This window comes from Lissotriton helveticus, chromosome 8 (assembly GCF_964261635.1).
Source record: "Lissotriton helveticus chromosome 8, aLisHel1.1, whole genome shotgun sequence".
Lineage (NCBI taxonomy): Eukaryota > Metazoa > Chordata > Amphibia > Caudata > Salamandridae > Lissotriton > Lissotriton helveticus.
Genome location: NC_136069.1, coordinates 1,323,772,439 through 1,323,800,336, shown reverse-complemented (window position 1 = coordinate 1,323,800,336; position 27,898 = coordinate 1,323,772,439). Strand labels below are relative to the sequence as shown.

Below are 27,898 nucleotides of genomic sequence, written 5' to 3'. Positions count from 1 at the left end.
CCAGTCATGTCCAGGGTGCCCCTACATTTCACAAAAAAACGGAGACACACACCAGTGAGACCTGAGCACCCCAATGTTGCTCCAGTACAGCTGTACCCAGCTCCCAGAGCCACCCTGACTCCTGGCCCATACATCCATGTGGCTCATCATTTCAGTGGTCCTAGTGGGTCAGCTGCCGTTCACTCTCATGTGTCAGATAGTGGCACTGTGTCTGTTGTTCGCTGTCATGCATTATGTAGTAGCACTGTGTCAGTTGTGCCCTCTCCTGTTTCAGGTACTGGCACTGTGTGTGTCAGCCACTCTCATATGTCAGATGCTGGCATGGTATTTGTTGGTCAGTGTACAGGGACATGTCCTGGCAGTGTGTCTGGGTCTATGGCTCATGTGTCAGTCACTAGAGCTGTGGCTGTGTCTCACACTCCTGTTTCTGGTGCTGGCAATGTGTCTGGGTCTATGGCTCATGTGTCAGTCACTAGAGCTGTGGCTAAGTCTCACACTCCTGTTTCTGGTGCTGGCAAAGTGTCTGGGTCTATGGCTCATGTGTCAGTCACTACATCTGTGGCTGTGTCTCACACTCCTGTTTCTGGTGCTGGCAGTATGTCTGGGTCTATGGCTCATGTGTCAGTCACTAGAGCTGTGGCTATGTCTCACACTCCTGTGTCTGGTGCTGGCAGTGTGTCAGAGGCGACTAGTTCAAGCAGTCCACCAGATTCTGTGCTGTGAGGTGTAGCTCCAATCACTCACATGTAATTTGACTTTGTGTCTCGATTGTCCATTGTAACCACCCTAGCATTGTTACAGTCCTTGGGCCGGGGCGGTTGACCCACGCACTTGTGTTGCCTCTGATGTACCTGTGCCTTGCCATGGACTGTTGATGCACTTTGCCCCTCTCATGTGCTGCTTCTGATGTACCTGTTCTGTGCCATGGACTGTTGATGCACTTTGCCCCTCTCACGTGCTGCATCTGATGTACCTGTGCCTTGCCATGGACTGTTGATGCACATTGCCCCTCTCACGTGCTGCCTCTGATGTACCTGTGCCTTGCCATGGACTGTTGATGCACTTTGCCCCTCTCATGTGCTGCTTCAGATGTACCTGTTCTGTGCCATGGACTGTTGATGCACTTTGCCCCTCTCATGTGCTGCATCAGATGTACCTGCTCTGTTGTAAATACTGCCCTGTTGCTGTTCTGATACTGCTTTGTGCCCTCATGTGCTGGCTCTGGTGTACCTGCTCTGTTGTAAACACTGCCCTATTGCTGTTCTGATACTGCTTTGTGCACTCATGTGCTGGCTCTGATGTACCTGCTCTGTTGTAAACACTGCCCTGTTGCTGGTCTGATACTGCATTGTGCCCTCTCATGTGCTGCTTCAGATGTACCTGTTCTGTGCCATGGACTGTTGATGCACATTGCCCCTCTCACGTGCTGCCTCTGATGTACCTGTGCCTTGCCATGGACTGTTGATGCACATTGCCCCTCTCACGTGCTGCCTCTGATGTACCTGTGCCTTGCCATGGACTGTTGATGCACTTTGCCCCTCTCATGTGCTGCTTCAGATGTACCTGTTCTGTGCCATGGACTGTCGATGCACTTTGCCCCTCTCATGTGCTGCTTCAGTTGTACCTGTTCTGTGCCATGGACTGTTGATGCACATTGCCCCCCTCACGTGCTGCCTCTGATGTAACTGTGCCTTGCTATGGACTGTTGATGCACATTGCCCCTCTCACGTGCTGCCTCTGATGTACCTGTGCCTTGCCATGGACTGTTGATGCACTTTGCCCCTCTCTTGTGCTGCTTCAGATGTACCTGTTCTGTGCCATGGACTGTTGATGCACTTTGCCCCTCCCATGTGCTGCTTCAGATGTACCTGTTCTGTGCCATGGACTGTTGATGCACTTTGCCCCTCTCACGTGCTGCCTCTGATATACCTGCGCCTTGCCATGGACTGTTGATGCACTTTGCCCCTCTCATGTGCTGCATCAGATGTACACTGCCCTGTTGCTGTTCTGATACTGCTTTGTGCCCTCATGTGCTGCATCAGATGTACCTGCTCTGTTGTAAACACTGCCCTGTTGCTGGTCTGATACTGCATTGTGCCCTCTCATGTGCTGCTTCAGATGTACCTGCTCTGTTGTAAACACTGCCCTGTTGCTGTTCTGATACTGCTTTGTGCCCTCATGTGCTGCATCAGATGTACCTGCTCTGTTGTACCCAGTCCCCATGCTCTTGGTTAGTGTACGATTATACCCCTATTCTGTTTAATAAAGCAAGTCAATCATGTGTCGTGGTTTGTCGTTGTCATTCCTGGTTGTGTACTTGAATTGTTGCTATACTGGTGCGATCGTACAGGCAGTTTATCAAACATGACACTCCCACTCCCTACGTCACAGCCCTGGGAGGTATTCCCCTTCCGACAGCAATTGGTGTATTGACGTACCTGCGTCGTCGTCGCCGATGGGCCATGACTTGCAGGTGGTGGTGCACGAAGAGTATCGGAAATGCGTGTAGCGCTGGATCCATGACGGCGATCTGCTCGTGGTGGGTATCTCTGCAATGTGTTGTATCTCCGCTGTGGTGGATCCGCCGTGTTCAGGCAGGTTGTTTTTCCGCAGCGATTTGATGTGTATTTTTCCACCATCGTGATTTAGAGGATGGTCGGAGACGTCATTCCGTACGGCGGTGTGTCTGGATTGGTTCCGTCCGCCGCGGGGTCGGGTGTACTTCCGCGGTGGTGCGTGCTCTTCCGCCACGTACGGACTTTTGACAGTGTTTCCCATCCTAATATGGCGTACGGAGTGCCCGCGGCAAGCGGACGGAAAAAGGCATTTTCCGCCTACTCCAGGACGGCGGTCGTCCTTCCGTCCGCCATCGTAATCGACCCCATAGTTAGGTGAATAATTCAGTGACAACATTAATATTTTGAAGCAAAAATAAACCCAAGAAAGTCACCTGTTACAGTTAGCAGAGCTAACTATAATGTGCCCCCCCACCATGCAATGTGTATGACCTCACATATGAAATCACTCATGACACGTTCTATGATTTAATGAATGAAATCACTGATGACATCGCTGAGGACACCATCAAATGAGTGAGTTATTTTGTTTTATAATTTACATAGTAGCGAGTGCCTACTTACTTTTCTGCATAATTGTAGCCTGAGTCCAGCTAATGGGTGTAAGAGTTTACAAAATGCATGTGCTCCTAAGGCATCATTAGTGTGTAGAGGTATTGAACATGTTACAGATCTCTGTATTGAAGAGTAACTCTGACTGCAGATGTCCATTGCCTACTTGTGTTTCACACAAGTCTCTTTGCACTGCAAAAAGGTTTCCAACAGAACAAAGATTCTGCGTAGTAGATGCTAAGGGCATCATTAGGATGGCGACGTGAAATGGGACTGCCCACTATGTGTGCGGTGGTCCCGCATACACAATTAGGATGTGCCCCACGCACTGGCAGGCGCATCCTGCATTTTTAACATTGCGGCGGGTGGTGCTTTCAGTAGCACCTGCCACAATGCCAAAAATGCATGTTTTGCAGATGCATGCGCAATGTGGCAGGCACCGCACGGTGACTGCCATGTTGTGCATGCACATGCAGGGGGGTACCATAGGTACCCCCTATGTGCCCCCCTCCACCCCCAACTTCCTGGCGGCCTGCAACGGGCCCCCAACTTCAGAATCCACATGCCTTTCCGTGGCAGCGTTGGCCACGGAAAGGCTGCCTCCTGCCTGCATCCTGTTATGGATGGCGTGTCTAGCAGACACCGCCACCATATTAAATCCTTTTCCGCCTGGTCAACCATACGAATATGGTGGGGGGGAAATGGGTAGCAGGCGGGGAAGGATGTAGGGCTGGTCTCCACCGCCCGCATGGCAGTGGCGATCCGCCCTACATCCTAATTGGCCCCAAAGTATTGTAAACAGAGTTGAGTTTTTAGACAGAATCATCTCACCGTAACAATGCTACATAATATACCGCATTATGTACCATGTGCTTGTTTTGCTCCAGAAGATGGGCTTCAGGTAATATGATCTTTACCACCTTCAGACTTTAGTTATTTTAAGCGAATAGTGTTGCGAATAATGTTGCTTAGAGTGTACACTGTTCTTAATAGACTTTTTATTATTCTGTGGTGTATTTCTCTTGAGAGTTTCACTGTCTACAAACAGTGCAGTACAGAGTAATCTCTCTCTATACAGTAAACCCTGTTTACAGTACCAACCTTACTGCTCATATCAGCCTTTTTTCTCAATCTTTGTTTGGTGACTGTGAGGGGTTTGATACAGATAAACGCTGTTTGTAGTAGGGCATTGATTAGGGAACAGACTTTAATTTTTCCGAACAGTTGGATACATATTGAACACCATGTGGAATAAGTGTTTTACCTTATATCTGTGGTTGATTATTAATGAGAACTAGACTGCCGATAAAGTGTAGATTACTGGGTAAAAGTTACACATAACACATGCTTCCGTGCTTTTTTGTATTTACTTTCAGGCCTCTAATGCCATACCAGTTTATAGAGGAATGTGTACAAAAGACACTTGGATGATGTCATCAATGATGTCTTTTGAGATGTCATCAGTGATGCCATAAATGATTTCACTGACCAAGTCATGAGTGATGGCACATGTGAGGTCATAAGCAGTGCATGGCTGGGGCCCAAGTATAACTGGTACATTTCTGTGTTTTTTTAGTTTAGCTGAAAATATTAATGTTGTCACTGAATTATTCATCTAACTATAATGTTAATCTTTTTTTTCAGTAAAGTTTTTTTTAAAAACAAAAACAGATCGGTTTACTAACGTTACTTTAACCTTTGCTTTTTTCAGAGAATTTCTATGCTTTTTAAATGAAAAGTAATATTTTATTACCATATGTTTAGCCAAGTCCCACTGTGCAATGCAGATGGCTGTTCGTGGCAGGGGTTAGGCCTCAAGTCCTGACCTACGACCTGGCCTTGTACCAAACCCCCCACAGACAGCCACCCACACTGCATACCGCCTTCAGTTGTGCACAGCACAGCACAGCATTGGCAACAATAGCCAACCACTAGAAGGCAGCAACCTCCCTGCAGGCAGCCAACCTCACACTGCGCAGTATTTAGTTGCAAGCAGCGTGGGTCAATCCATACACCAGGGCTGCTAGTTTCAAAAATGAATCAGGCGTGCGACCAGCTGGGACCAAAATGTGTCCCAGGACTGGAATCTCCATGACACACAGAGGCGCGGGCAAGGAAAAGAATGTACACTCCCACCCAGCGGGCGCTGCAAAAAGGCTGCAGTCAATTGGGGGCACATAATTTTTGTCCTGCACACACACTTGCAGGCTGGAAAACAGAGATTGCTCTTGCCTGGCAAAAGCATAGTAAATGAGCTGCTCCCACGCAGCAGGAGCAATCCTGGGTCACCGCTGCACCCAGGATGGGTGCATTGGGAAGTCAGCCCCCAGCTTTGTTTTACATATGCACCCGGGGCATGTAAAAGCTCTGGGAAGGGGCCATAAAAAAGAGAACAAACCAGGGGGACTGGGTCCCCAGGGTTTGTAATGGCTTGGGAAAGGAGACCAAACTCCCCCTACCCAAAATAAAAAAATTAAAAATTCATAACTGCCGACTTACACTGGCACCCAGTTTGGGTGCTGACAGAGTAGGCGGTGGTGCAGTGGGTGAGCTTGGGCTCACCTCACAGCCCGCTCTTAAAAAACATATAGGTGTTCTAGGTGGGCAAAAAAGTAACAACAAAACAATAAATGAGTGACAGGAGCCGCTCATTTAATATACACTGCTCTTTGAAAGAAGTGTCCCACTTAAACATATTTTGCAGCTGCATGTTGATCCTAAAAGTGGTAGAGGCACCATCAACCATTTTTTTTATGTTGTGGGGGCTGCAGGGAATGCAGCAGTTCCTCAACAACATTAAACAAAAGGAAAAAAGCTAAGTCTCCAGGGTCATTAAATCCATGACTCCAGGAGAGCTTACCATATTTGTTTAAAGCACTCCTGGCTGGAGCTCAGTGTACTTCAGCTGTGGTGCAGAGCCCCCTTGTGGTTGATTGCAGCCAAACCCTGAGTCCAACTCCACGGCATTCACAGATGAAGGCTGTAGACAGATTAGGGTAGGCAGTCTGTGGTCCCTGTGAGTTGGACTACCAATTAACAGAAAGGGCCCCACATTAATTGCTGTACCTTGCGTATAAATACAATTGTATACATTGTGCCCAGCACTTTGTGATCACTGTGAGCACCAAGCACTTTAATCCTGTCCTACTTAGTGTCTGACAAATTACAGAATTAAAATATTCATCAAAACCAGTTGATAATGTCCTATATATGCTTGCATTGTGTACATTTGGATTGGCCCACTCCAGAGAATGTGTTACTAATAGTTGGTAAAGTTTCCAGGCACCACTGTTGAGAAAGAAGATTCTGAGCCAAATTAGATAATGGGAGCATATCGCCTACCTGACTATCACTGTGGACAGCAGTGTCAACAACTATGAGACAGGCCAAACCAGTTAGAATAAGGTGCAGTCACTGTCAACAAATACGCTGACTGAAATTGGGTAATTGTAAACTTTGTGCCTTACAATGGTTTACTTGGTTAGAAAAAAACGAATTATGCAAACATCATATTCATGAAAAGTAAATTGTGCAGTGTTTCAATAGTACAACACACTGATTTTCAATTAAAGAGTGATTACCTTAACATGCTGAATGCCACGTTGCTCAACATTCAATTTGTAGTTATCTATGCCCAGCTCCTTGGCTAACCTTAAGATGCGATTCTGTGTCGGGCCAACGTAGGCTCCACCGACATCCACATACTGAACGTGTTTATTCTGTAAGGAAAAGGTAACAAGTCATTAAGAGACCAAAATAAATGACAATCCAGGTAAAAGCTGCAGTAGTTAAACAAAAAAACAAAGAAAGGCACACAAAGATTCGCATATAATATGCTACCAATGATGAATCTTTCAGAGTCTTCAGTGTGGAGGATTTTTCTTTATTAATTCCACAGGATGAGAGATACACACAGCCTCAGCCAACGCATTTCACCCCAACGGGCTTCCTCAGGGCTGTTAATATGACAATAAATACATGATTTGCATACTAAACACCAAATTCAAATGAAGACAGACAATATCATTACAACATAGACACTATCAATGCTGTAAATGTTCCTATAAACAGTGCCATGTTCGCTTTCATGGTTATAGATACCAACGGCAATCCCTAACTTGTCATTGCCGTATAGCTGTTGTAATTGCAGTGAAAACACCCACACCAAAGACAAACAATACCGTGATAGACCGAAAAAAGAGTATAGTGAAAAAAGGAGTAAAGAGAAGGACCAAACTAGTGCTTCACAAATAATTAATATGTTATTCCAATTGAATGTAAATAATATAAAAGGAAGAAAACAACATATGATGGAAGAGAAAACAAAAACAAAAAATAGACCAACCTATGCTAATTAAAAGCCCACAAAAGCCAATAACACCCATGTGCAACCACATAAGTGTTAAGATAAAAAAGAGTATATGCTATTTTACCTAAATACAGAACAAATCGCTCAAAAGACCACGGACTGGTATCCGGTCTTCAATCTTCTGCTTGATACTTAAAATGTCCAGAGCAGAAACCAAAACTTCAGTCAAAAACCCTACATCATAAAAAAGGTATCTGAGAGGTCCCTATATTCGGACCTATAGCACTTACACCATATAAAGTACCTTTTTCATCTTTAGACACTAGTACAAGTCTTGGGCAAATTAATACTCCAATGGACAAGAACAGCTGTCTTTAGAAGAGATCGGGAAGCGCACCAGTATACACTGAAGCAAAATCTAAAAAGCAACACGAATCCATTTACATGATAGGAAACTCGTATCAGACAAATCATGACCTACAAACGTGGCATGTGCTATGCAGTGTGGTCATGAAGTATGTACTAATTGAATCCCCCCTGTAAAAAACTGGACTAGAGATGGACTCAAGAGGACTTAGCACTACATATTTTCCAGCATTCCACAAGTATTCGTCAACGGCTAGCTTTCAATCATTATGCAAAAATAAGGCAATATATATATATATATATATATATATATATATATATATATATATATATATATATATATATATATATATATATATATATATATATATATATATATATTGGTTAAATGTAAAAAAGCTGCTGGGACTATGAATGTGAGTTTTATAACCCTCATTTACCTATGTACTACTGTAAGTAAAAATCATGGACAGAATTTAACCTAAGACAAAGACAACTTTAAAAGTAAAAATATTTCAAAGTAATTACTAGAGTTGTCCATCACTTACACAGGCACATTTAAAACTATTCTCATGAATACAAGGCTAGTTGCCCGATTCTCAAAGAGAATTCTTAAATCTGCACCCACAGAAATCCAATTTTTAATGGGTACACATTTAAAATTATACATTTTCCCCAATTCATATAACTCAGCAGTTTTATGCGGAAAAAGCTGCACTATGTACAGATTTCAATGCATTCTACTGAGCGAGTCACATGATTTTTTAAAGACTACTATTTACCAAATGCTTACTTGTGCATAGTGTACAATTATGCAATAGAAAAAGACAGCATAAAGTACAAATGTACATCTTTTTAGTTTTTTCTCCAAGGACAAATAATTTTCCTCAGTGGAAATATCCCTACCCTTGCACCCCTCCAAGTATGGGGGTGATTCATTCCTATTCACACCATGGGGTAGGAAGGTTGTATGCTCACATTTGTGGATATTCAAAAAATAATGTACTTCGATGGATACCGCAGATACCCAACCTTTATATTTTCCCGACACCAGACTGGATCTGACAGATTTTTAAGAAAAGCCCCTGTGCACCAGTAGGAGGCTTTGTAAGGATCTGCATTAACCCCAGAAGTGATGGCAAGCACTGATTATAAGCTCCACCAAAGCATGCGGATGTCAGTTCCATTCTTTCCATGTCTTTGTAAGTGGATCCGGAGGTAGATCCTAATTTTGTTCTCATCAGTTGAAGAGTTTTTCTCAAAAATGTTTTCAAGTGTGTAAGGGAACTTCTTCCCTACTAAAACTACAGGGTTTACATTTTTAAAAGAATGTTGCAAGCATATGTCCGTGACAGACCCCCTTGTGGTTTCTCTGGAGTTAGATTCAGGCCACAACTCCAAGTCATTTGAGGAGTGTGCTCTTATGCATCCGAACACGAACTGGGATTGCAAAGCCAAGTTTCATATTGCAGAATAACGCAGGAAGTTGCATAATCCCTGCTCCTGCTAGAAGTCGAGAGGGTGGACCCCTTTCCACTTCAGAGGCCACACCTGCAACAGGCCTTCATCAAGGTCCAAGTCATCATGTAGGTCAAAGTCCAAGAAAAAACATAACAAGTACAAGCAGGGCTCATTCCTACCTCAACACTCCTCTTCTCACAAGTTGCAAGGATGTCAAGGTGCACCTCAGTCTCGCTCCGGGTCCCCCTTGAGGAGCCAGTTCCGCAGCTGATTCCCATGTGTTTCGAATTTCCATGGTTGTCAGTGACATCACAGCAGATTGAGGAGCTTAAGGAAGCCATGTTGTGATTCTTTGGCATCCTGATTGCTACCTCTGATGTGCCTTCCGGCCAAATGGGTCTGTAGAGGCCTCCAGTTGAGTTACCACTGGTGCACCTGTCCTTGGCACCGTCTGCAACTCCTGAACACAGGTCCAGTTCAACTCTAACTCTGTAGCTGACTCTAGGTCAGGCACGATGATCCATGCCATTTCCTGCCTTGTTGACACCGGCCTACATGCTGGAGGAGGAAGCTGATCCTATTTCCCTGTCTGACTCTGACCCACATCTGTCTTGACCTCATCTGAGGTCACACCCTGTAAAAGTTCCAATGCACCCAGCACCAGTTTGTTCTGGCTCTGACAGGTTGCCCTCCAGCTCTCCAATATCTTTTTCAATTGGACTCTGATCAAAGTCAACCCGTTTTTGATGACAATGATGTTGATGATGGGGATAAATTTCCAATGCAATAAGATATCATTTATTTGTACCAACAGGAGGCAGGAGGACGTAACATTTCCTCTGGCATGGGGATGGGCTCTGCACATTGCCCATCAAAAGAAGAGACAGCCTTATTTGCTGTAGCAATCAGACAAGTTGCTCAAGTCCTAGACTTGCAGTTAGGATCTGTTGAGGCGAAAACAAATATCCTCACTGAAGTCATATAGACTAGGCAGACCTCGTCCAAGCCCTTCAACAAAACCCTGACTAACACCCTAAAAGGTACTTGTCCTGAACCTTGTTGCTGCCCACCTGTTAACAGACATGTAGTAAGTGCCACTTACTTTCCATTGGTTACCCAGCTTTCCTGATCCAGCACTATACTCTTGAAAGTCTGACAGCTCAGGCATCTTCTATTAGGATTCATTCTGGCTCATTCCCTAAGATCCCCCCCATACACAGGAAGTCAAAGAGGATTGAGGCATTCATGAAATGAAAGCTCTCCTCAGCTGGTCTTGTCCTTCAGTCAGTCAATTTTCTGTTGCTTTTTGGGTAATCATTACCCCCCATGCATTATGGAACATGGTCGCAGAGATTTTGTGGCAAGTGTGGGGAAATTCTGTGCCAACCTGGCACAAACTATTCAGGATGACCAGTACATGGGCAAATATATTATTAGATCAGGTATAGACACTACTGATTGCTTACGCAGAACAGCTGCAACTATCAAGATGCTCTGGTACATGCATGGATGAGATCTTCATGCTTCTCAGATGATGTTCAGGCATCACTCAAGGATATGCCTTTTGATTGGCCTCGCCTGTCTGGCAAAAAAGCAGATTCGGCACTAAAGCATTTCAAAGATAGTTGAGCCACAGTGTGGCCCTTGGTCTTTTCACGTCAGCAAGAAATTATCCACAACAGTTTCACCGCTTTTGTGATATTGTCAGGGGTTTTGCTTAAAGGCAATGCCAAGACCCACCACCCCAGCAACAAGTACCCCAGGCCATTCGGGGTTTGGGTCAGAGATCCTGTAGACAGTGTCCAGGTCCACATAACAGTGAATCTTCCAGTCCCCCACCACTAGGACAGCATCATTCAAGTCACTTCACTTTGCCCTTAGCAGCATGCGACCACCCTGCAGCATCCTATAAGCAGGTCATGAGAATAGCTCAGAGTGGCTAGACCCACCAATTCCTTTCCAACCCGTGGAATCTTCCACCCACATTGAGAGGTTCACATGTCCATTTTACTGCAGGATTTTCAGGCTCTTTTGGAGAAAGGAGCAGTTGAGAGAGTCCTAGTCTGAGACATCAGAACTGGATATTGCTTCCACTATTTCTTAGTGCCAAAAAAGGGAGAAAGAACTTTGTCCAATTTTAGATCTGGCCTTTAAATTTCTTCCTTCAGAAGGACAAATGTAAAATGCTGACACTATTCCAGGTTCTATCTGCCCTCAATCCAGAAGACTGGATGGCTGTGTTGCACCTGCAGGATGCCTATCTCCATGTTCCCATCCTCCAAACCCACAGGTCCTACTTGCGGATCAAGGTGGGACAGGGGCACTTCCAGTTTGCCTATATTTTTGGATTTGGGCTCTCAGTTTACCAGTTCAGTTTGCCGTGCAACCCCTGTGGCCTCACCGGTGCTGCGCAGGTGTTCACAAAGATAATGGCGGTATTTGCATCATACCTTCGATGACGGGTAGACTGGACATTGAAGGCAGGTGCATCACAGTCAGTTGTGGAAGACCTCCAGATGATGGGAAACTGCTTGACACAGTTGGGGTTCAGTTACAATGTGCCGAAGTCACACCAGAGCCCTTCGCAGAGTTACAGTACCTAATCAAGATTTCTGTTTAGTTTACCTGTGGAGTTGCCCTGCTGTGTTTCTCCAGGCATAGTATCACTGCTTAGAGCAAAGGAGTGCATATTCATATTTATCAAGTGCTTTAAGTTGCTTCCTGCCAAGTTCAATTCACCAAGTATTTTGGCATTATTGATGCTAGTGGAGATAGCAAAGACAATCCCCCTAACTACTGTTTTCAGCATTTCCAGTAGTAGTGGGATTTTTTTGGGGTGTTTCCTTGTTTTGGAGATATTGCCGGATAGCTTCTTGGATTTCCTTCTGGGTGTTTTCATATGTGAGGAGTTTGTCATTGTGTATCCATGGCAGGTTGGGTGTTTGGTGGCCTGGGAGTTTTGAGAAATATCAAGATGGGTGAATACTCAGACAGTTGTGCAACTCTAATGTCAATCTGTGGGTGCTACCAGCATTTGATGGGATCTAGGAAGCAGTCTAGTCTACCATATGCCTAATGTAAGGCTGAGTAAAAGGTATACGCTAGGAATGTGGGGGTTTACGTGAGTGCCAGACTTCAGTCAGGCCCATATCTTTCAGACATTGCAAGCTGCCAGCAGAAAATTTTCTGGTTTGACCAGCTCTTTGGGATGATCTGTCAAGCCGTGGATTTAGTACTAAGAAGTCTCTGCATATGAGGACATTTTTATCTGTGGTAAATATTACTTGCCTAAGGGCTTGTGTTGAAGTAATATATAACCAGAGAGGAGGGGTCAGACCTGGAGAGATGTAAGAATGAAGTGTGTTTTCAGTGCTCTAGGCCCTGTATTGAATCTTGGTGGTAAGGTTGGTGTAACACTGCTGAGCGTTCTCTGCGGCTTTCATTAACTGACGACCTGTGAGCTTTTGATTTGGGGTTTACAACCCCTGCATCTGAGTGATTTTATGAACATCTGTTCAGGAGGAGTTAGAGGCTTTGACTGGGCGACTGAGGCCAAGAATCGTCTTGGTACAGTCATACTTTTATGCCCTCAAAATGGGGTCTTGATTTTTTGCTGCAGATATTATGGCCTCTTTAAGTCTATAGTACTGCACACAGGTCAATATATTTTGTGGCATGCCTTGAAAATGGACGACATGCTCCATGTGTGTGATCCAGGGTGATCTCGGTGTTGGACTGAGTTGGAAGCAGTTGTTTGAAGAGGTGATGACATAACCTTCTAAGTTCCTTTTTCTGCACTAAGAGGGAAGCCTTTGATTCTGATGTTTCAGCTGCACAACATATTCTTTAGGTTTCCCAGGTTAATGCAGAGATTGAGATTCCGTTCTTAAAGCTCTAGTAGTGTATGATTGTCGAGTACTTCCTCTTTAGCATCATTGTTATCTTCCTGTTTTGCCAGCAGCTGACCTAACTCCACCACATCTCATTTGACATACTTGATATCTGTATTTATTATATATTATACATGTCTTTATATATTGTTGAAGAGGGTCTCCATGACGGATTGAGTGATTGGGCATCAACTCTCTCCTAGTTTGCACTTGGCAGTGTGGTGCCTTGTGTCAGGTGATCGTCCAGCAGAGGATCTCATAACAGGTCAGGTTGCTTGGACGGCATGTCTTTTAGGGTCGAGTCTTCCTTATACCTGTGTTCTGCCATTTGTTCCCACCAGAACTATGTCCACTGGATAGTGTTATTAGCGGATGTATCTTGCAGGAAGGTGATGCTGCCGATGAGGGTGTGGGCCAGGTAGCTTGCTTGACACTGCTCAGCAAAGCATTTGTGGCATGAGGGCTTTGCTGTGTATTAATGCTGTGCCAGCTTTTGTGTACAGCAGGGACACCCTGTTGCCTCTGTCCATTTGGCCTGGTGGTTAATTACACTTTGTCATCTTTTTGGCTGCTGGACCTCCTCAACTTTAACTGTAATTTGCTGGCTTGGGTTCTCTTTGAAGCTGCATTTGGGAGAGGTGAGCTAACCGAATATGACTGTCTTAGGAAGTCATCACCAGTGTACCTCATGTCTCTCAGCGGTGTATCAGTAATGGTGCCTGCAGGTGATAACCTCATATGGCTTCTGTGGCTAGTACTGTGAAGCGGCAGGCACCTGGCTGTGTCTATCTTGGACACACCTGAAGATTCCAGGCCCAAGGTCTTGCCGGCGTATAGGCTTGTGAGCCTGCTAGGAGTCAGGTGGGCTGTCCACTCTGAACCCTTGTACTTAACGCTGAATTGGAACATGCGTTCACATGGAATTCCTTGTGAAGAGACACAATATAATATGACAGGAGTTCCCTGTCTCAAGTAAATCAAAGACAAAAATCTTCACTTATAAGGCATAAGAATTCTGTCAAGAATGAATCTAGGCAAGACGCTCTGTTGTCGTACATCTGACACTTCATGTGTCCTCACCTGGTCACTATAGGCCCCTTCTTGAGGACCATTTGAGCAAGGTATATTGAGACAAATAAACTTGATCCATTGATGTGGCAAGATCAATTTCATTGGTAGAGTTAACTTAAGTGGGCCTTATGTTTATTAACCGATTTGCTTTAGGCTGGATAACACCAGGTAGGTTTGTGACTTCATGCTCAAGGATTGTAACTCTTCCTTTTATTTTCCTGATTTCAATCAAGATCTTATTCTCTATGTTATCTAATTTTGCATGCAGTCTTTTTAATATAGTCTCCATATTTTCTGGTAAAGGATAGTCATTGTATAAATATATATATATATATATATATATATATATATATATATTCACTGAAAAAACCATAGGTTATAGACCATATATAGTTAGGAATTAGCATTTAAAAAACCTTATTTTACTCACACAAAACCATTGAAATTCCATATATAGTTAGTTGCACTAACTATATATCGCGCACCCGCAATCCACTGCTGATCATGTCACATATTACATCATTCATGACATGGTCAGTGACATCACTGATGACATCACTGATGACATCTCAAATGACATCACTGATGACATCACTGATGACAACATCCAGTGACTGTATGTTTCTGTAAAGTTAAAATATGTCTTACATATTGAAGAATGAGTGGATGTATAAGTGTCTGGATGAAGGATTTAGTAGGTGCGTGACTGACTGTATGAGTGAGTGATTAAATGTGTCTCACTGAATGCATGGGTTAGTGACTAAACTGTCTTAATTTGTGCATCATTATGTCTGTTGTTCTGTAAACTGCTGCATGTGTTGATCATTAGCTATACGAGAGGCTATATGTGTTATTAATTGGTTGCCCAAGTATTTCTATGGGAGATTGAGTTTGTGTGGGGGTGGCTGGAAGGTGTGTGACTCTATGCATAGATGTGTGAGCAGTTTATTCACTAGGTGTATGAGTTCAAGAGTGCATGTGGAAACAGCTACATGGGCAGTTGACTGTGTGCATGAGTGTATTGATGAGTGAATGGATATCTCAATGCTACATGTCATAGTAAGTACATATGTAAAACACAGTACATGTGAGAGTTGGCATATATAAATAACTGTGCATGAGAGCCACTGAATGAGTGAGTGGTTGTATCGATCATTGTGAACTTGTATCAGGGATTGTATAAGAGAGTAAATATGTGTTAGTATATGTTTCAATAAGTAAGGTGTGTTTAACTGTATAGTTGAAGAAATGGAGGTGAGATTGTTTCTTTGCATGACTGACTGGGTGTGTGAGTAACTCCATGGATGAGTGGCAGTGTGTGAGTGTCTGTATACACTGAGTGTATCTAAGGTTATATTAGAGTCTGAAGAGGTTTATCGTATTAGCACAAGAATGATGTCAAATGAGATGTCATCAGTGATGTCATCAGTGATGTCATTTGAGATGTCATCAGTGATGTCATCAGTGATGTCACTGACCATGTCATGAATGATGTAATATGTGACATGATCAGCAGTGGATTGCGGGTGCGCGATATATAGTTAGTGCAACTAACTATATATGGAATTTCAATGGTTTTGTGTGAGTAAAATAAGGTTTTTTAAATGCTAATTCCTAACTATATATGGTCTATAACCTATGGTTTTTTCAGTGAATTGTCAAGGTTTTTTAAATGCTAATTCCTAACTATATATGGTCTATAACCTATGGTTTTTTCAGTGAATTTCAATGGTTTTTTAATAGCAAATATCATAAGCTGTCGAATGTCAAGTACGTGGTAAGTGAAAACATTTTCGTGTTTATGCACACTGATCTGCTTTGAATGGTGCCCCCCCCCCTCATTTCTATTAGGAGTACTCTCTCTTTGCAGATAGTGAAAGGTAGTTAACGCAGGCCTTTGCCCCCGTTGTAATCCGTCGTGCCTGCTTCTCTCTCCATTTGATTGATTGTTATCCAAGTATTTACTGTTTTAGAATTAGTTCTCTTTGGTTCATTCTCTATTTACAAACAAACACAGAGTCGCAATACTCTGTTTAGTCTTTGCAGATAACGAAAAATCGTGTAAAAAAAAAGGAAAGGAATCGAGCAAAATCAGTAGGCCACTAATGGGATCTCTTTTTGACCTCGCTAAAATAGAAACATTAGGAACAACCCCTCATGACAAATACAAAACTAGTGAGATGAACTGAACTCCACACAATGATGGCTGCAAAACAGCTCGGCTCCGCCACCCACCCCGCCCAAAATAACGATAAAGAACGGCTGCCATGATTGGTTGCGGAATGACCACGACGGAGCTACGAAATGGTGCTGCTCTCATGCTAACCCCAGCTTCAGTCTGAAACATCCAGAAACACTGTAGACTACCAATTCGATCAGTTCCGGTAGCGCCCCAATGTAACCCGGTAGAGAAGAACTAGTCCTCCCCTCTTTGACTGATGGTTCTTGTTGCCTGTCCCTTCTGTTGTCATTTAACAGAACTATTTAGCCTGCTGAAAGGGGTTGTGTTCCGACCGCTGGTTGGTGGAGACATTTTGACTATATTCTGTACCTGCGTTGTCGCGTAATGCGTCATATGACGCGCCGCGTTAGCGCATCCGGAAGTCATCCGGGGCGCGCAGCGCGTAACGTAAGCATAACAAGTCATGTGACTTGTTAATAAAACTTTTCATTGGTTCATTTTACTTTTCTTATTGTAATGATGAAAGGCTTGGTCATATGACCTAAAAATTACGCTTTTCATTACTTCCGAACATAATTTTTTCTTAAATATATGTTATAATGTTTCAGGCTAATGTACTTTCCCGGAAATTTTACAACTGTCCTGCAAGTAAAATATATTCTTTTTTCGAGAAAAAGAGCGTTTCTTCGTCCCATGACGGAGCCGTTGAGCAAAAGAGGGTCGACCTGCTGTCTTAGTCGCCGATACGCCTGAATATGAGATTCTTATCGATCACTTTATGTTGCAGGAATAGAAAACACAACAGCCCTTGACCATTTATCTTTACTGCGTTCCTTCGTATTATACCTTTTACCCTTCATGTAATTGGTCTGCTTTATTTCACTTGCCTTTTAATGATTCTAAAACAATCACTATTGTTAAAAACTTTACCAATGTATATACTACTACCATGTTTTCTTTTAAAAACCTTTATTGTGAAAATGTCATTATACAAATACGAGCCTATAACCACGTGGGCCTGCCACAGAGCAAACTGTAATCGTATATGATGAATAGACATTTACCCTGTAGAGGAACGTAACGGGCGGGCCATTAGGTTGCAAGAACTAAGGTGTCTAACAGTTACGGAATCGGTGGACGTACATTTTATAATTAAAATACGACAGGGCCAGTTACAATAAAATTATCTAGATATACATTTGCGGGCAAGTACCATGGGTGACGTTAATTCGAACTTTCAACAGTACAGTAATCAATAACACATCAGAACTTAATATCAATAGGGATGTCGAAATAGTCAATCAATTCTCGTCCCCGCCCGCCATGTGCTTCAAAACTGCATACGTATCTCGTGATTTCAAGGTTCTGCAACCAGTACACAACAAGGAGTTACGAGTCCCATTTATTCCGGCGCCATTTTGGGCGAGGACGGGCAGGTCCAGGATATAGTCAAAATGTCTCTACCAACCATCGACTATGATGATGTTCATATGCTGTATTTATTAGAGTAACACTCATCTGTCCACATGAAATTAATTTGCCACAATCTAAACATGTCATTTTAATCTTTCCAAAGTTCTTCTAAATATTTGGGACCGTTTCCCTTGCCTCTGAAGCTCTCAGTGCCACTTCTTTGATGAATGTACTAGCAGGTCAGGGGTTCTCCTCCAAATCTCTCTTTTATGCAGCACTATAATTAATTGGTGCCACCTCTCCATATGACGATGCATGGTATAGTTACCACAACTATATTTTTTTTCGGTTCCTCTGGAGAGTTCATCGTGGCAGATGAAGCGTGTAACGTACCGGGCATTTACCTTTTCTTGCATGTACAGGAAAGGAAAAAAAAATCGAGCGTCCGAGTTCTAAGGTGTCCCAGGGCCATTTTAGTGGACCAGGCCCAAATCCAAAGAACAGGCCGCCATTTTGAGAGTCCTCTTGCAGCCGCCTGTCGCTGTAGCATCAAGAGCAGCCGAAACTCAGCTGAATGGCAACTGAAACGGTAAAGGGGCGCCCCACTACAGCAGACGAGCCTCCACCTAGGAAGGCCCATTCACGCCGGCTCCCCCCCCCTTCGGGCACCCCACGCCGTTATTCGGAGCAGTATTGTAGGATGGCCACACCAGTGCGGCAACTTGCTAGACATCACCTCGGTGGTAACCGAATCTCAACGCCTTGTGGTGTCTTCTATTCAAAAAACATTGTTATGCTGCCTTCGACCTATTCGCCGCAAGTGCGCACACAACTCAACTGCATAGCTTGCTAGACACCACCTCGGTGCCATCCGGATCTTGGAATGTCAGCACCTTTTGGTGTCTTCTCTTCAGAAAATATTGTTGCGCTGCCTTTGGCCCCATTCGCACATCAGTCCGCTACTGACGCCATCTCACAGGCTAATGGGGCGCCCCACGCCGACTTTCAGCATTGTAGAATGACCACACCAGTACAGCAACTTGCTAGACATCACCTCGGTGCCATCCGGATCTCGGCGCCCCACTGCAGATGAAGTGCCTCTCAACTATGAAACCACCACGGTGACATCCGGATCTTGGCGCGTTGTGCTGCCTTCGGCCTATTCGCACATCGGTCCGCTACTGACGCCATCTCACAGGCTAATGGGGCGACCCACGCCGAGTTTCAGCATTGTAGGATGACCACACCAGTACAGCAACTTGCTAGACATCACCTCGGTGCCATCCGAATCTTGGCATCTCAACGCCTAGTGGTATCTTCCATACAAAAAATATTGTTACGCTGCCTTTGGCCCCATTCGCACATCAGTCCGCAACTTAGACATCACCTCGGTGCCATCCGGATCTTGGCATCTCAGCGCCTTGTGGTGTCAGTCAGAAAATATTGTTGCGCTGCCTTTGGCCCCATTCGCACATCGGTCCGCTACTGACGCCATCTCACAGGCCAACGGGGCGCCCCACGCCGACTTTCAACATTGTAGGATGGCCACAGAAGTGCGACAACTTACTAGACACCACCTCGGTGCCATCCGGATATTGGCGCGTTGTGCTGCCTTCGGCCTATTCGCACATCGGTCCGCTACTGACGCCATCTCACAGGCCAACGGGGCGCCCCACGCCGACTTTCAGCATTGTTGGATGGCCACACCAGTGCGGCAACTTACTAGACACCACCTCGGTGCCATCCGGATCTTGGCGCGTTGTGCTGCCTTCGGCCTATTCGCACATCGGTCCGCTACTGACGCAAACTCACAGGCCAACGGGGCGCCCCACGCCGACTTTCAGCATTGTAGGATGGCCACACCAGTGCTGCAACTTGCTGGACACCACCTCGGTGCCATCCGGATCTTGGCGCGTTGTATTGCCTTCGGCCTATTCGCACATCGGTCCGCTACTGACGCCGCCTCACGTGCCAACGTATTTTCTCCGCATTTTATACCCTATGCCGCATAACAGGTCATGTGACTTGTTAATAAAACTTTTCATTGGTTCATTTTACTTTTGGTTTCCTAATGATGGAAGGCTTGATCATATGACCTAAAAACAACACTTTTCATTGGATGAAAACTTTTTTTTTTTCCCAAACGATGAAAGCCCCACCTTGTTTCTGGATGTTTCAGACTGAAGCTGGCGTCAGCATGAGAGCACCACCATCTCGTAGCTCCGTCGTGGTCATTCCGCGAGCAATCATGGCAGCCGCTCCCCACCAGAAGCCTGCAGGAGTCGGGGCCCCCAAAACTTTTGATGAATTCTCAAGGCGGAGGGGACGCTTTCGAGAATGGGGTCCAAGACCTAGCAGACAAGCGTCCGATTTCCAAGGTGTCCCAGGGCCATTTCAGTGGACCAGGCCCAAAAAGGAAAGAGCCTGCCGCCATTTTGAGAGTCCTGTGACAGCCGCCTATCGCTGCACCGCAAGAGTGGGCGCAACTCAGCTGAATTGCGGCTTTTGACACAGTGGACCAAAAACGGACGGAATGGCAACTGAAACGGTAAAGGGGCGCCCCACTACAACAGATGACACTCCACCTGGAGAGGCCCGTTCACGCCGCCTCCCCCGGGGCGCCCCACGCCGTTATTCGGAGCAGCATTGTAGGATACCAAAACCAGTGCGGCAACTTACTGGACATCACCTTGGTGCCATCGTTCTGCTGCCTTGGAACTATTCGCACAACAGTTTGCTACTGATGACCCACCCCCCGCGACGCCCCACGCCGTTATTTGCTGGGTGGCAACTTACTAGACATCACTTTCGTGTCATCTAGATTTCGGCGCGTTCTGCTGCCTTGGAACTATTCGCACAACAGTTTGCTACTGATGACCCACCCCCCGCGACGCCCCACGCCGGAAATCTGGACGTTGTGCTGCGTTGGGACTATTCGCACAGCCGACCGCTACTTCGTTGTTTTTCCCTAAAAATGTTTATATGTTATTACTATTTTTGTTTTCTTGTATATATTTATAAATTATTAAAGTTTTATAATCTTACTACTTTGTCGGAGTGCTATATATTTTTAATGTTACACATAATTGTAAAAACTTTGATGTACAAAGAGTCATCCCTGGAATCTTCCGCTTCACGCTCGGTCCCCTCCCCAATCACAATACAGGATGGTTTTCAGATAATAGCAACGCTTCTGCTGTGACGGATCTCATCGAGTGTGGGCCTTGATCTACTATAACTCCTTTGAAGAGGGGTGATTCTTTACAGCTGTGGCCATTAACTACATCTGCAGGGCTAGCTGATAGCCTAGGACCGGCCTGGACAATCGGACACAGAGGAAAAGGAGTGTCAGAGGGTGCGGTAGTGAATAGGGCGAAAGGGAGGTGTCGGGCGGGCACAGGGTGTGATTCTCAGGGAAGGGCAGCGCAGATGGGGGGAGGTTTATTACCCATGCATAAGACAGAGAGTGGGGGTGACCACTGCCTGGGTGAGATGCTTGCGAGGGTGGGGAGCCATGCTAAGGATCGACAGCGTGCACAGAGTGGGTCTGGTCAAGGCATCTAAAATGGCTGCCGTGCACGACAAAAGTGTGGCATTTGAAAAAAGACAAGATGGCGCAGACAATGTTTTTCAACACTTCCTGATTTCCTTCGAATCGAACGTTAACAGACGTTGGGGCATATTACCAAAGTTAAGCGATATTTATCCCTAACGATGCATTGCAAAGATTTTTTTACCGTCAGAAATTATCGCAGATAAACCTTGCTATTATCAAGGTTTATCGCAAATACGATAAAAAACGACCGCAATGCATTAATATCGCTGAAAACTCAGCGATATTCATGCATTACCGAGCTAATGCTCTTAGCCATGTTATCCACCTCCCATTGGATAACATGGCTAAGAACTGCTCAGGGCAGCTGTTACTTTTTGGAGATATTCGCGCTTATCTCGAATATTTCCAAAAGTTGATAATAGGAGATAGCGATGTTAGCGACTGTTTCCAGTCGCTAACATCTTGGCATGCCCACTTTGCATGTCATTAGTGATAAATATCACTCACATGCAAAGTGGGGCCCAAGATGGTCCCTATCTCCTACTAGCCGTCGCTAACTGGTGTTAGCAACAGCTAGGTAATACAGATATAATTTTATCTCCGCGAAGCGGAGCGCTGTTACAGATATATATCTTGTTTTTGAACGTTAATTTCTCAAAATGCACTGAAGCACATATATTGAGACCTAGCAAAGGCACATCGGGCTACCAGTCCCTAATATTTTACCAAGTTTCGTGCAAATCCATTCAGCCGTTCGATTATTATTATTATTTTTTTTTTTTGCCCCGCGGGGCCCTTTTAAAACCTCCACATCAAACCTAGGGGGTCAGCGAGGATCTACTATGCCCCCTTATGGTCATTTGCCCCTTCGCTTTGGCCTCCTCTTGTCTCTCGATCCTACCGAGAGACAAGATGGCGGCCGCTACGTACTGTTTGGAATGTTTACAGACACCGGAGAGCCAATCAGCTTCGCTTCGCAAAGCTCCGTAACGCGAAAAGTACGCGAAGCGGTGCGCTGTTACAGATATATATCTTTTTTTGAATGTTAATTTCTCAAAATCCACTGAAGCACATATATTGAGACCTAGCAAAGGCACATCGGGCTACCAGTCCCTACAATTTCGCCAAGTTTCGTGCAAATCCATTCAGCCGTTCGATTATTATTATTTTTTTTTTTTTTTGCCCCGCGGGGCCCTTTTAAAACCTCCACATCAAACCTAGGGGGTCAGCGAGGATCTACTATTCCCCCTTATGGTCATTTGCCCCTTCGCTTTGGCCTCCTCTTGTCTCTCGATCCTACCGAGAGACAAGATGGCGGCCGCTACGGACTGTTTGGAATGTTGACAGACGCCGGAGAACCAATCAGCTTCGCTTCACAAAGCTCCGTTGCGCGAAAAGTACGCGTCCTGGAGCGCTGCCCGGTCCGCTGTTACAGATATATATCTTTTTTTAAACGTTAATTTCTCAAAATCCACTGTAGCACATATATTGAGACCTACAAAAGGCACATCGGGCTACCAGTCCCTACAATTTTGCCAAGTTTCGTGCAAATCCATTCAGCCGTTCGGGCTAAAAGTGAGGCCAACCGCCCTATGGAAAACTCAATGTTAAAAACACGTTTTGGGACCCCCCTTTTTTCTCGACCCCCCCTGGACGAACCCCCCCCCAATTTTCAGGGGCTGCTCAGAAACAAAATGTGCCATTTTCCTGAAAATTTCAGCCAATTCCGTCCACAAACGCCAAAGTTATTAGACATAGAATTTTCAAAAAACCCATAGAGAAAAAATCCTAACTATATATACCTACTGGCGACCGCCAGTAGGTAATATATATATATATATATATATATATATATATATATATATATATATATATATATATTCACTGAAAAAACCATAGGTTATAGACCATATATAGTTAGGAATTAGCATTTACAAAACCTTGAAAATTCACTGAAAAAACCATAGGTTATACACCATATATAGTTAGGAATTAGCATTTAAAAAACCTTATTTTACTCACACAAAACCATTGAAATTCCATATATAGTTAGTTGTACTAACTATATATCGCGCACCCGCAATCCACTGCTGATCATGTCACATATTACATCATTCATGACATGGTCAGTGACATCACTGATGACATCACTGATGACATCTCAAATGACATCACTGATGACATCACTGATGACATCTCAAATGACATCACTGATGACATCACTGATGACATCACTGATGACATCTCAAATAACATCACTGATGACATCTCAAATGACATCACTGATGACATCACTGATGACATCTCATTTGACATTACTGATCACATCACTGATGACATCATTCATGTGATAATACGATGAACCTCTTCAGACTCTAATATAACCTTATATACACTCAGTGAAAACAGACACTCACAGACTGTCACTCATCCATGGAGTTACTCACACACCTAGTCAGTCATGCAAAGAATCAATCACACCTCCATTTCCTCAACTATACAGTTATACACACCTTACTTATTGAAACATATACTAACACATATTTACTCACTTATACAATCCTGGATACAAGTTCACAATGATCCATACAGCCACTCACACATTCACTGGCTCTTATGCACAGTTATTTATATATGTCAACTCTCACATTTACTGTGTTTTACATATGTACTTACTTTGACATGTAGCACTGAGATATCCATTCACTCACCAATACACTCATGCACACAGTCAACCGCCCATACAGATGTTTCCACATGCACTTTTGAACCCATACACCTAGTGAATCAACTGCTCACACATCTATGCAGAGAGTCATACACCTCCCAGCCACCCATAAACACTCTCAGTCTCCCATACAATTACTTGGGCAACCAATTAATGACCCATATAGTTAATCATATAGCTACTGATCAACACATGCAGCAGTTTACAGAACAACAGACATAATGATGCACAAATTAAGACAGTTTAGTCACTAACCCATGCACTCAGTGAGACACATTTAATCACTCACTCATACAGTCAGTCATGCACCTACTAAATCCTTTGTTCAGACACTTATACATCCACTCATTCTTCAATATGTAAGACATATTTTAACTTTACAGAAACATACAGTCACTGGATGTTGTCATCAGTGATGTCATCAGTGATGTCATTTGAGATGTCATCAGTGATGTCATCAGTGATGTCATTTGAGATGTCATCAGTGATGTCATCAGTGATGTCACTGACCATGTCATGAATGATGTAATATGTGACATGATCAGCAGTGGATTGCGGGTGCGCGATATATAGTTAGTACAACTAACTATATATGGAATTTCAATGGTTTTGTGTGAGTAAAATAAGGTTTTTTAAATGCTAATTCCTAACTATATATGGTGTATAACCTATGGTTTTTTCAGTGAATTTTCAAGGTTTTGTAAATGCTAATTCCTAACTATATATGGTCTATAACCTATGGTTTTTTCAGTGAATTTCATTGGTTTTTTAAAAGCTAATATCTATAGCTGTAAAATGTATTCTTCTTTAAATCCAAAAATATATTTTATATGTTTATTAATAATTTTTTTTAAATATTTTTTTTGTTTCGCTCCCGGTCCGCGAACCGGGAAGCTTCCCGGTAGCTCAATTTAAAGCCGCGACCCGGTCCGCGAACCGGTAAGAAATCAACATAGTGACGGTATCGCGTTGCCGCGTAATGCGTCTTATGACGTACTGCGTTAGCGCACCCGGAAGTGCCCCGGGGCGCGGACCGAGGCGCGAAACGCAGCTCCCCGGAAGCGATCCGCGGCGCGTCGCAAAAACGCGACGTATCGCGTTGCCGCGTAATGCGTCTTGTGACGTACCGCGTTAGCGCACCCGGAAGTGCACCGGGGCGCGGACCGAGGCGCGAAGCGCAGCGACCCGGAAGCTATCCGGGGCGCGGACCGGAGCGCGTAACGTAAGCATAACAGGTCATGTGACTTGTTAATAACACTTTTCATTGGTTCATTTCACTTTTGGTTTCATAATGATGTAAGGCTAGGTCAGGTGACCTAAAAATAACACTTTTCATTGGTTGAGAAGTATTGTTTTTCCCAAATGATGAAAACCCCTCCTTCTTTCCTCACTCTGACTTTCATCATTGTGAGAGGAAGACCTTTACTACTATATGAGAAATGGCTTCATTGGTAGCTTCAGCTGGTGGACCCCCACCACCACCTCCACCTCCTCATGGGAAGAGAGGACCACCTCCCCAGGTCATTACCAACACTGAGGAGGAAGATGAAGAAATGGATGAGGAGGGAGAAGAACCACAGTTCTTAGAAGAGGTGCCCCGGGTTTCCAGAAAGAAAGCCAGTTTCATCTGGCAGTTTTATTCGATCCCTCGTGGCCAAAAAAAAGTCAATGCGAGGTATGTCACCTGCCGCATATGCAAAGAACAATTATCAAGAGGGACGGACTATAGCTACGGAAATCACACAATGCACAGGCACATGACAAGGAAGCATCCACTAAATTACAGCCGGGCGGAAATAAGGGATATGCAGGACAATCCAAGACCAACTCCTGTGGCCAGACCAAGCTTACCAATTGCATTAACACCAGAAGAGGCACGGGAAACTGTGCCAAATATACAAGAAAATTTTGGCCACATGATACACTCTTGTATGCACTGTCGTGCGTTGTTAGTGTGTGGCAACATGAGCATCAATGCTATAAACCTGGCGTATGAACACCATGATTGCCCTAACCGCCCCCAGTAATTTTTTTTTTGCTCCTGTTGAGCCCTTTTCAACGCCTGTTTTTTGTTGTTTCCCCCCCCCAAAAAAACCCAAAAAAATATAAAATCGTTCAAAAAATACAAAAAAAAAAAAAAATGTTCAAAAAAAAAAAAATATATAAAACAACAAAAATAGTTAAAAAAAAGTTCTTTTCAGAACTACCTTCCCTTTCAAAAAAAATTGCTAGAATGTTTAGCACTCTGGCAAGCTGTATTTCTTTTGGTTCGCTCTCGGGTTAGCTTCCCGGTACGCGGACCGGGAGCTAACCCAAAAAATAAAAAAAATAAAAAAAGAGTAAGTATAAGGAAAGTAAACAGAGAGTGATGTTAAAAGAAAGACAGCTATAGGGAGTAAAGAAGAGATACTGTTTAATAGATCTATTTACCGAAGAAAAGACGGAAGAGGGTATAATTGTGAAAAACAAAATAGATAACGAAGTGAAAGAAAAAAAAAGAGAGTATAACATTAACAAAGAAGAGTTTCTTGGAGAATGTGAGTGAATGTTCAAAATAAGATTAAAACATGAGGAATAACAGAGAGAAAAAATAGAAAACAGAAAACAAAAAATAACAGAAAAAGATTAATTGAAACAGCAAAGAAATGTAAGTAACATAGAGCCATATCATCAACATAGGCAATAAAAGTTTTGCAGCTTTTATTGGCAGAAATGTGTCGCTAAAGCTGCTTTTAGCGGCAGAAAACTGCCGCTAAAACCACTTTTGCACCAGTTTTCTGCCAATAAAAAGAGCAATAATTTTATTGGCTGTATTCATAATATGCCCCTTAGTGTGCTTCAACTACACAGAGAAAGCATTATGAACAAGTAGTGATAGAGTGATCAGTCAAAGACACTAAGAGTAATAGAGACGGAGTGAGTGAACAAGAGTGAGGAACTATGAGAAGAGAGGGACTGAGAAAAAGAGTGGAAGGAGTTGAGTAAGTAGGTAATAGAGAAAGGAATGAGGGAAGTAGCAAAGGCAGGAAACTGAGGGTTAAAGAAATGAAGCAGTGGAACTAATAGTAGGTGAATGTGATAGAAATGTAACGAAAAGAGTACAAAGCATTTACCTTATAATTGTCGTTAAATTACTCACTTTTTGTTTTTATACTTTCAATCTGTGAAAGAGAGAACAAACATTTCAAAAATATTAAAACATGTATTTAAAAATTACAAAAGACAAGGGAAAAGATTGAAGGACAAACAGTTTTTCAACAACTTTGACACTTACAGAAGCTTCTGCTTCTCCAGGCCCCCTACACAGTCCTAAAGATATACATTTTAAACTAACAGTATCTTGATGCAGATGAAGTGAGGCCTATCTTAAAACATGGTGCATCTTTTGCATTGCTGTTGTCTCAGAAAAGTGTCGCAAGACACTAAAATTTTAAATAATTGCTTCAGGATGCCAATAAGATGTGTCCTATCCAGAGATTTGTTTGAGGTGAGGCCTACTCAGGGTTGCAGATGAAATTTCGAGTTGTTGAAGAGAATAGAGGACATAATACATGTAAAGGTCTACCAATGAAGTGAGTCATGTCCACTGCACTCTTGAACAAAGTCCAAACCTCCTATGTTTCCCTGGACAGACCTAAACTTGATCTGCACAATGTGATTCGTAATGATAGGAAACACAGGTGATGTAATTGAAATACGTGCAATTTATTTTGCTCATTTCACAATCACATCACTTGTGTTTCCTTTGCTTAGGTATCTCATTGTGCAGATGTAGTCTAGCATATGAAAGAATA

At 43.8% G+C, this 27,898-nt stretch overlaps 1 protein-coding gene across 1 annotated transcript in view; it reads right to left on the bottom strand.

Moving 5' to 3' along the window:
- LOC144773339 (amine oxidase [flavin-containing] A-like) overlaps positions 1 to 27,898 on the bottom strand; it is an 898,284-nt gene that overhangs the window by 568,541 nt on the left and 301,845 nt on the right. Inside the window, exon 3 of the mRNA XM_078658305.1 lies at positions 6,710 to 6,847. Coding sequence (XP_078514431.1) covers positions 6,710 to 6,847 — 138 coding nt within the window. The remainder of the gene's footprint in view (positions 1 to 6,709; positions 6,848 to 27,898) is intronic.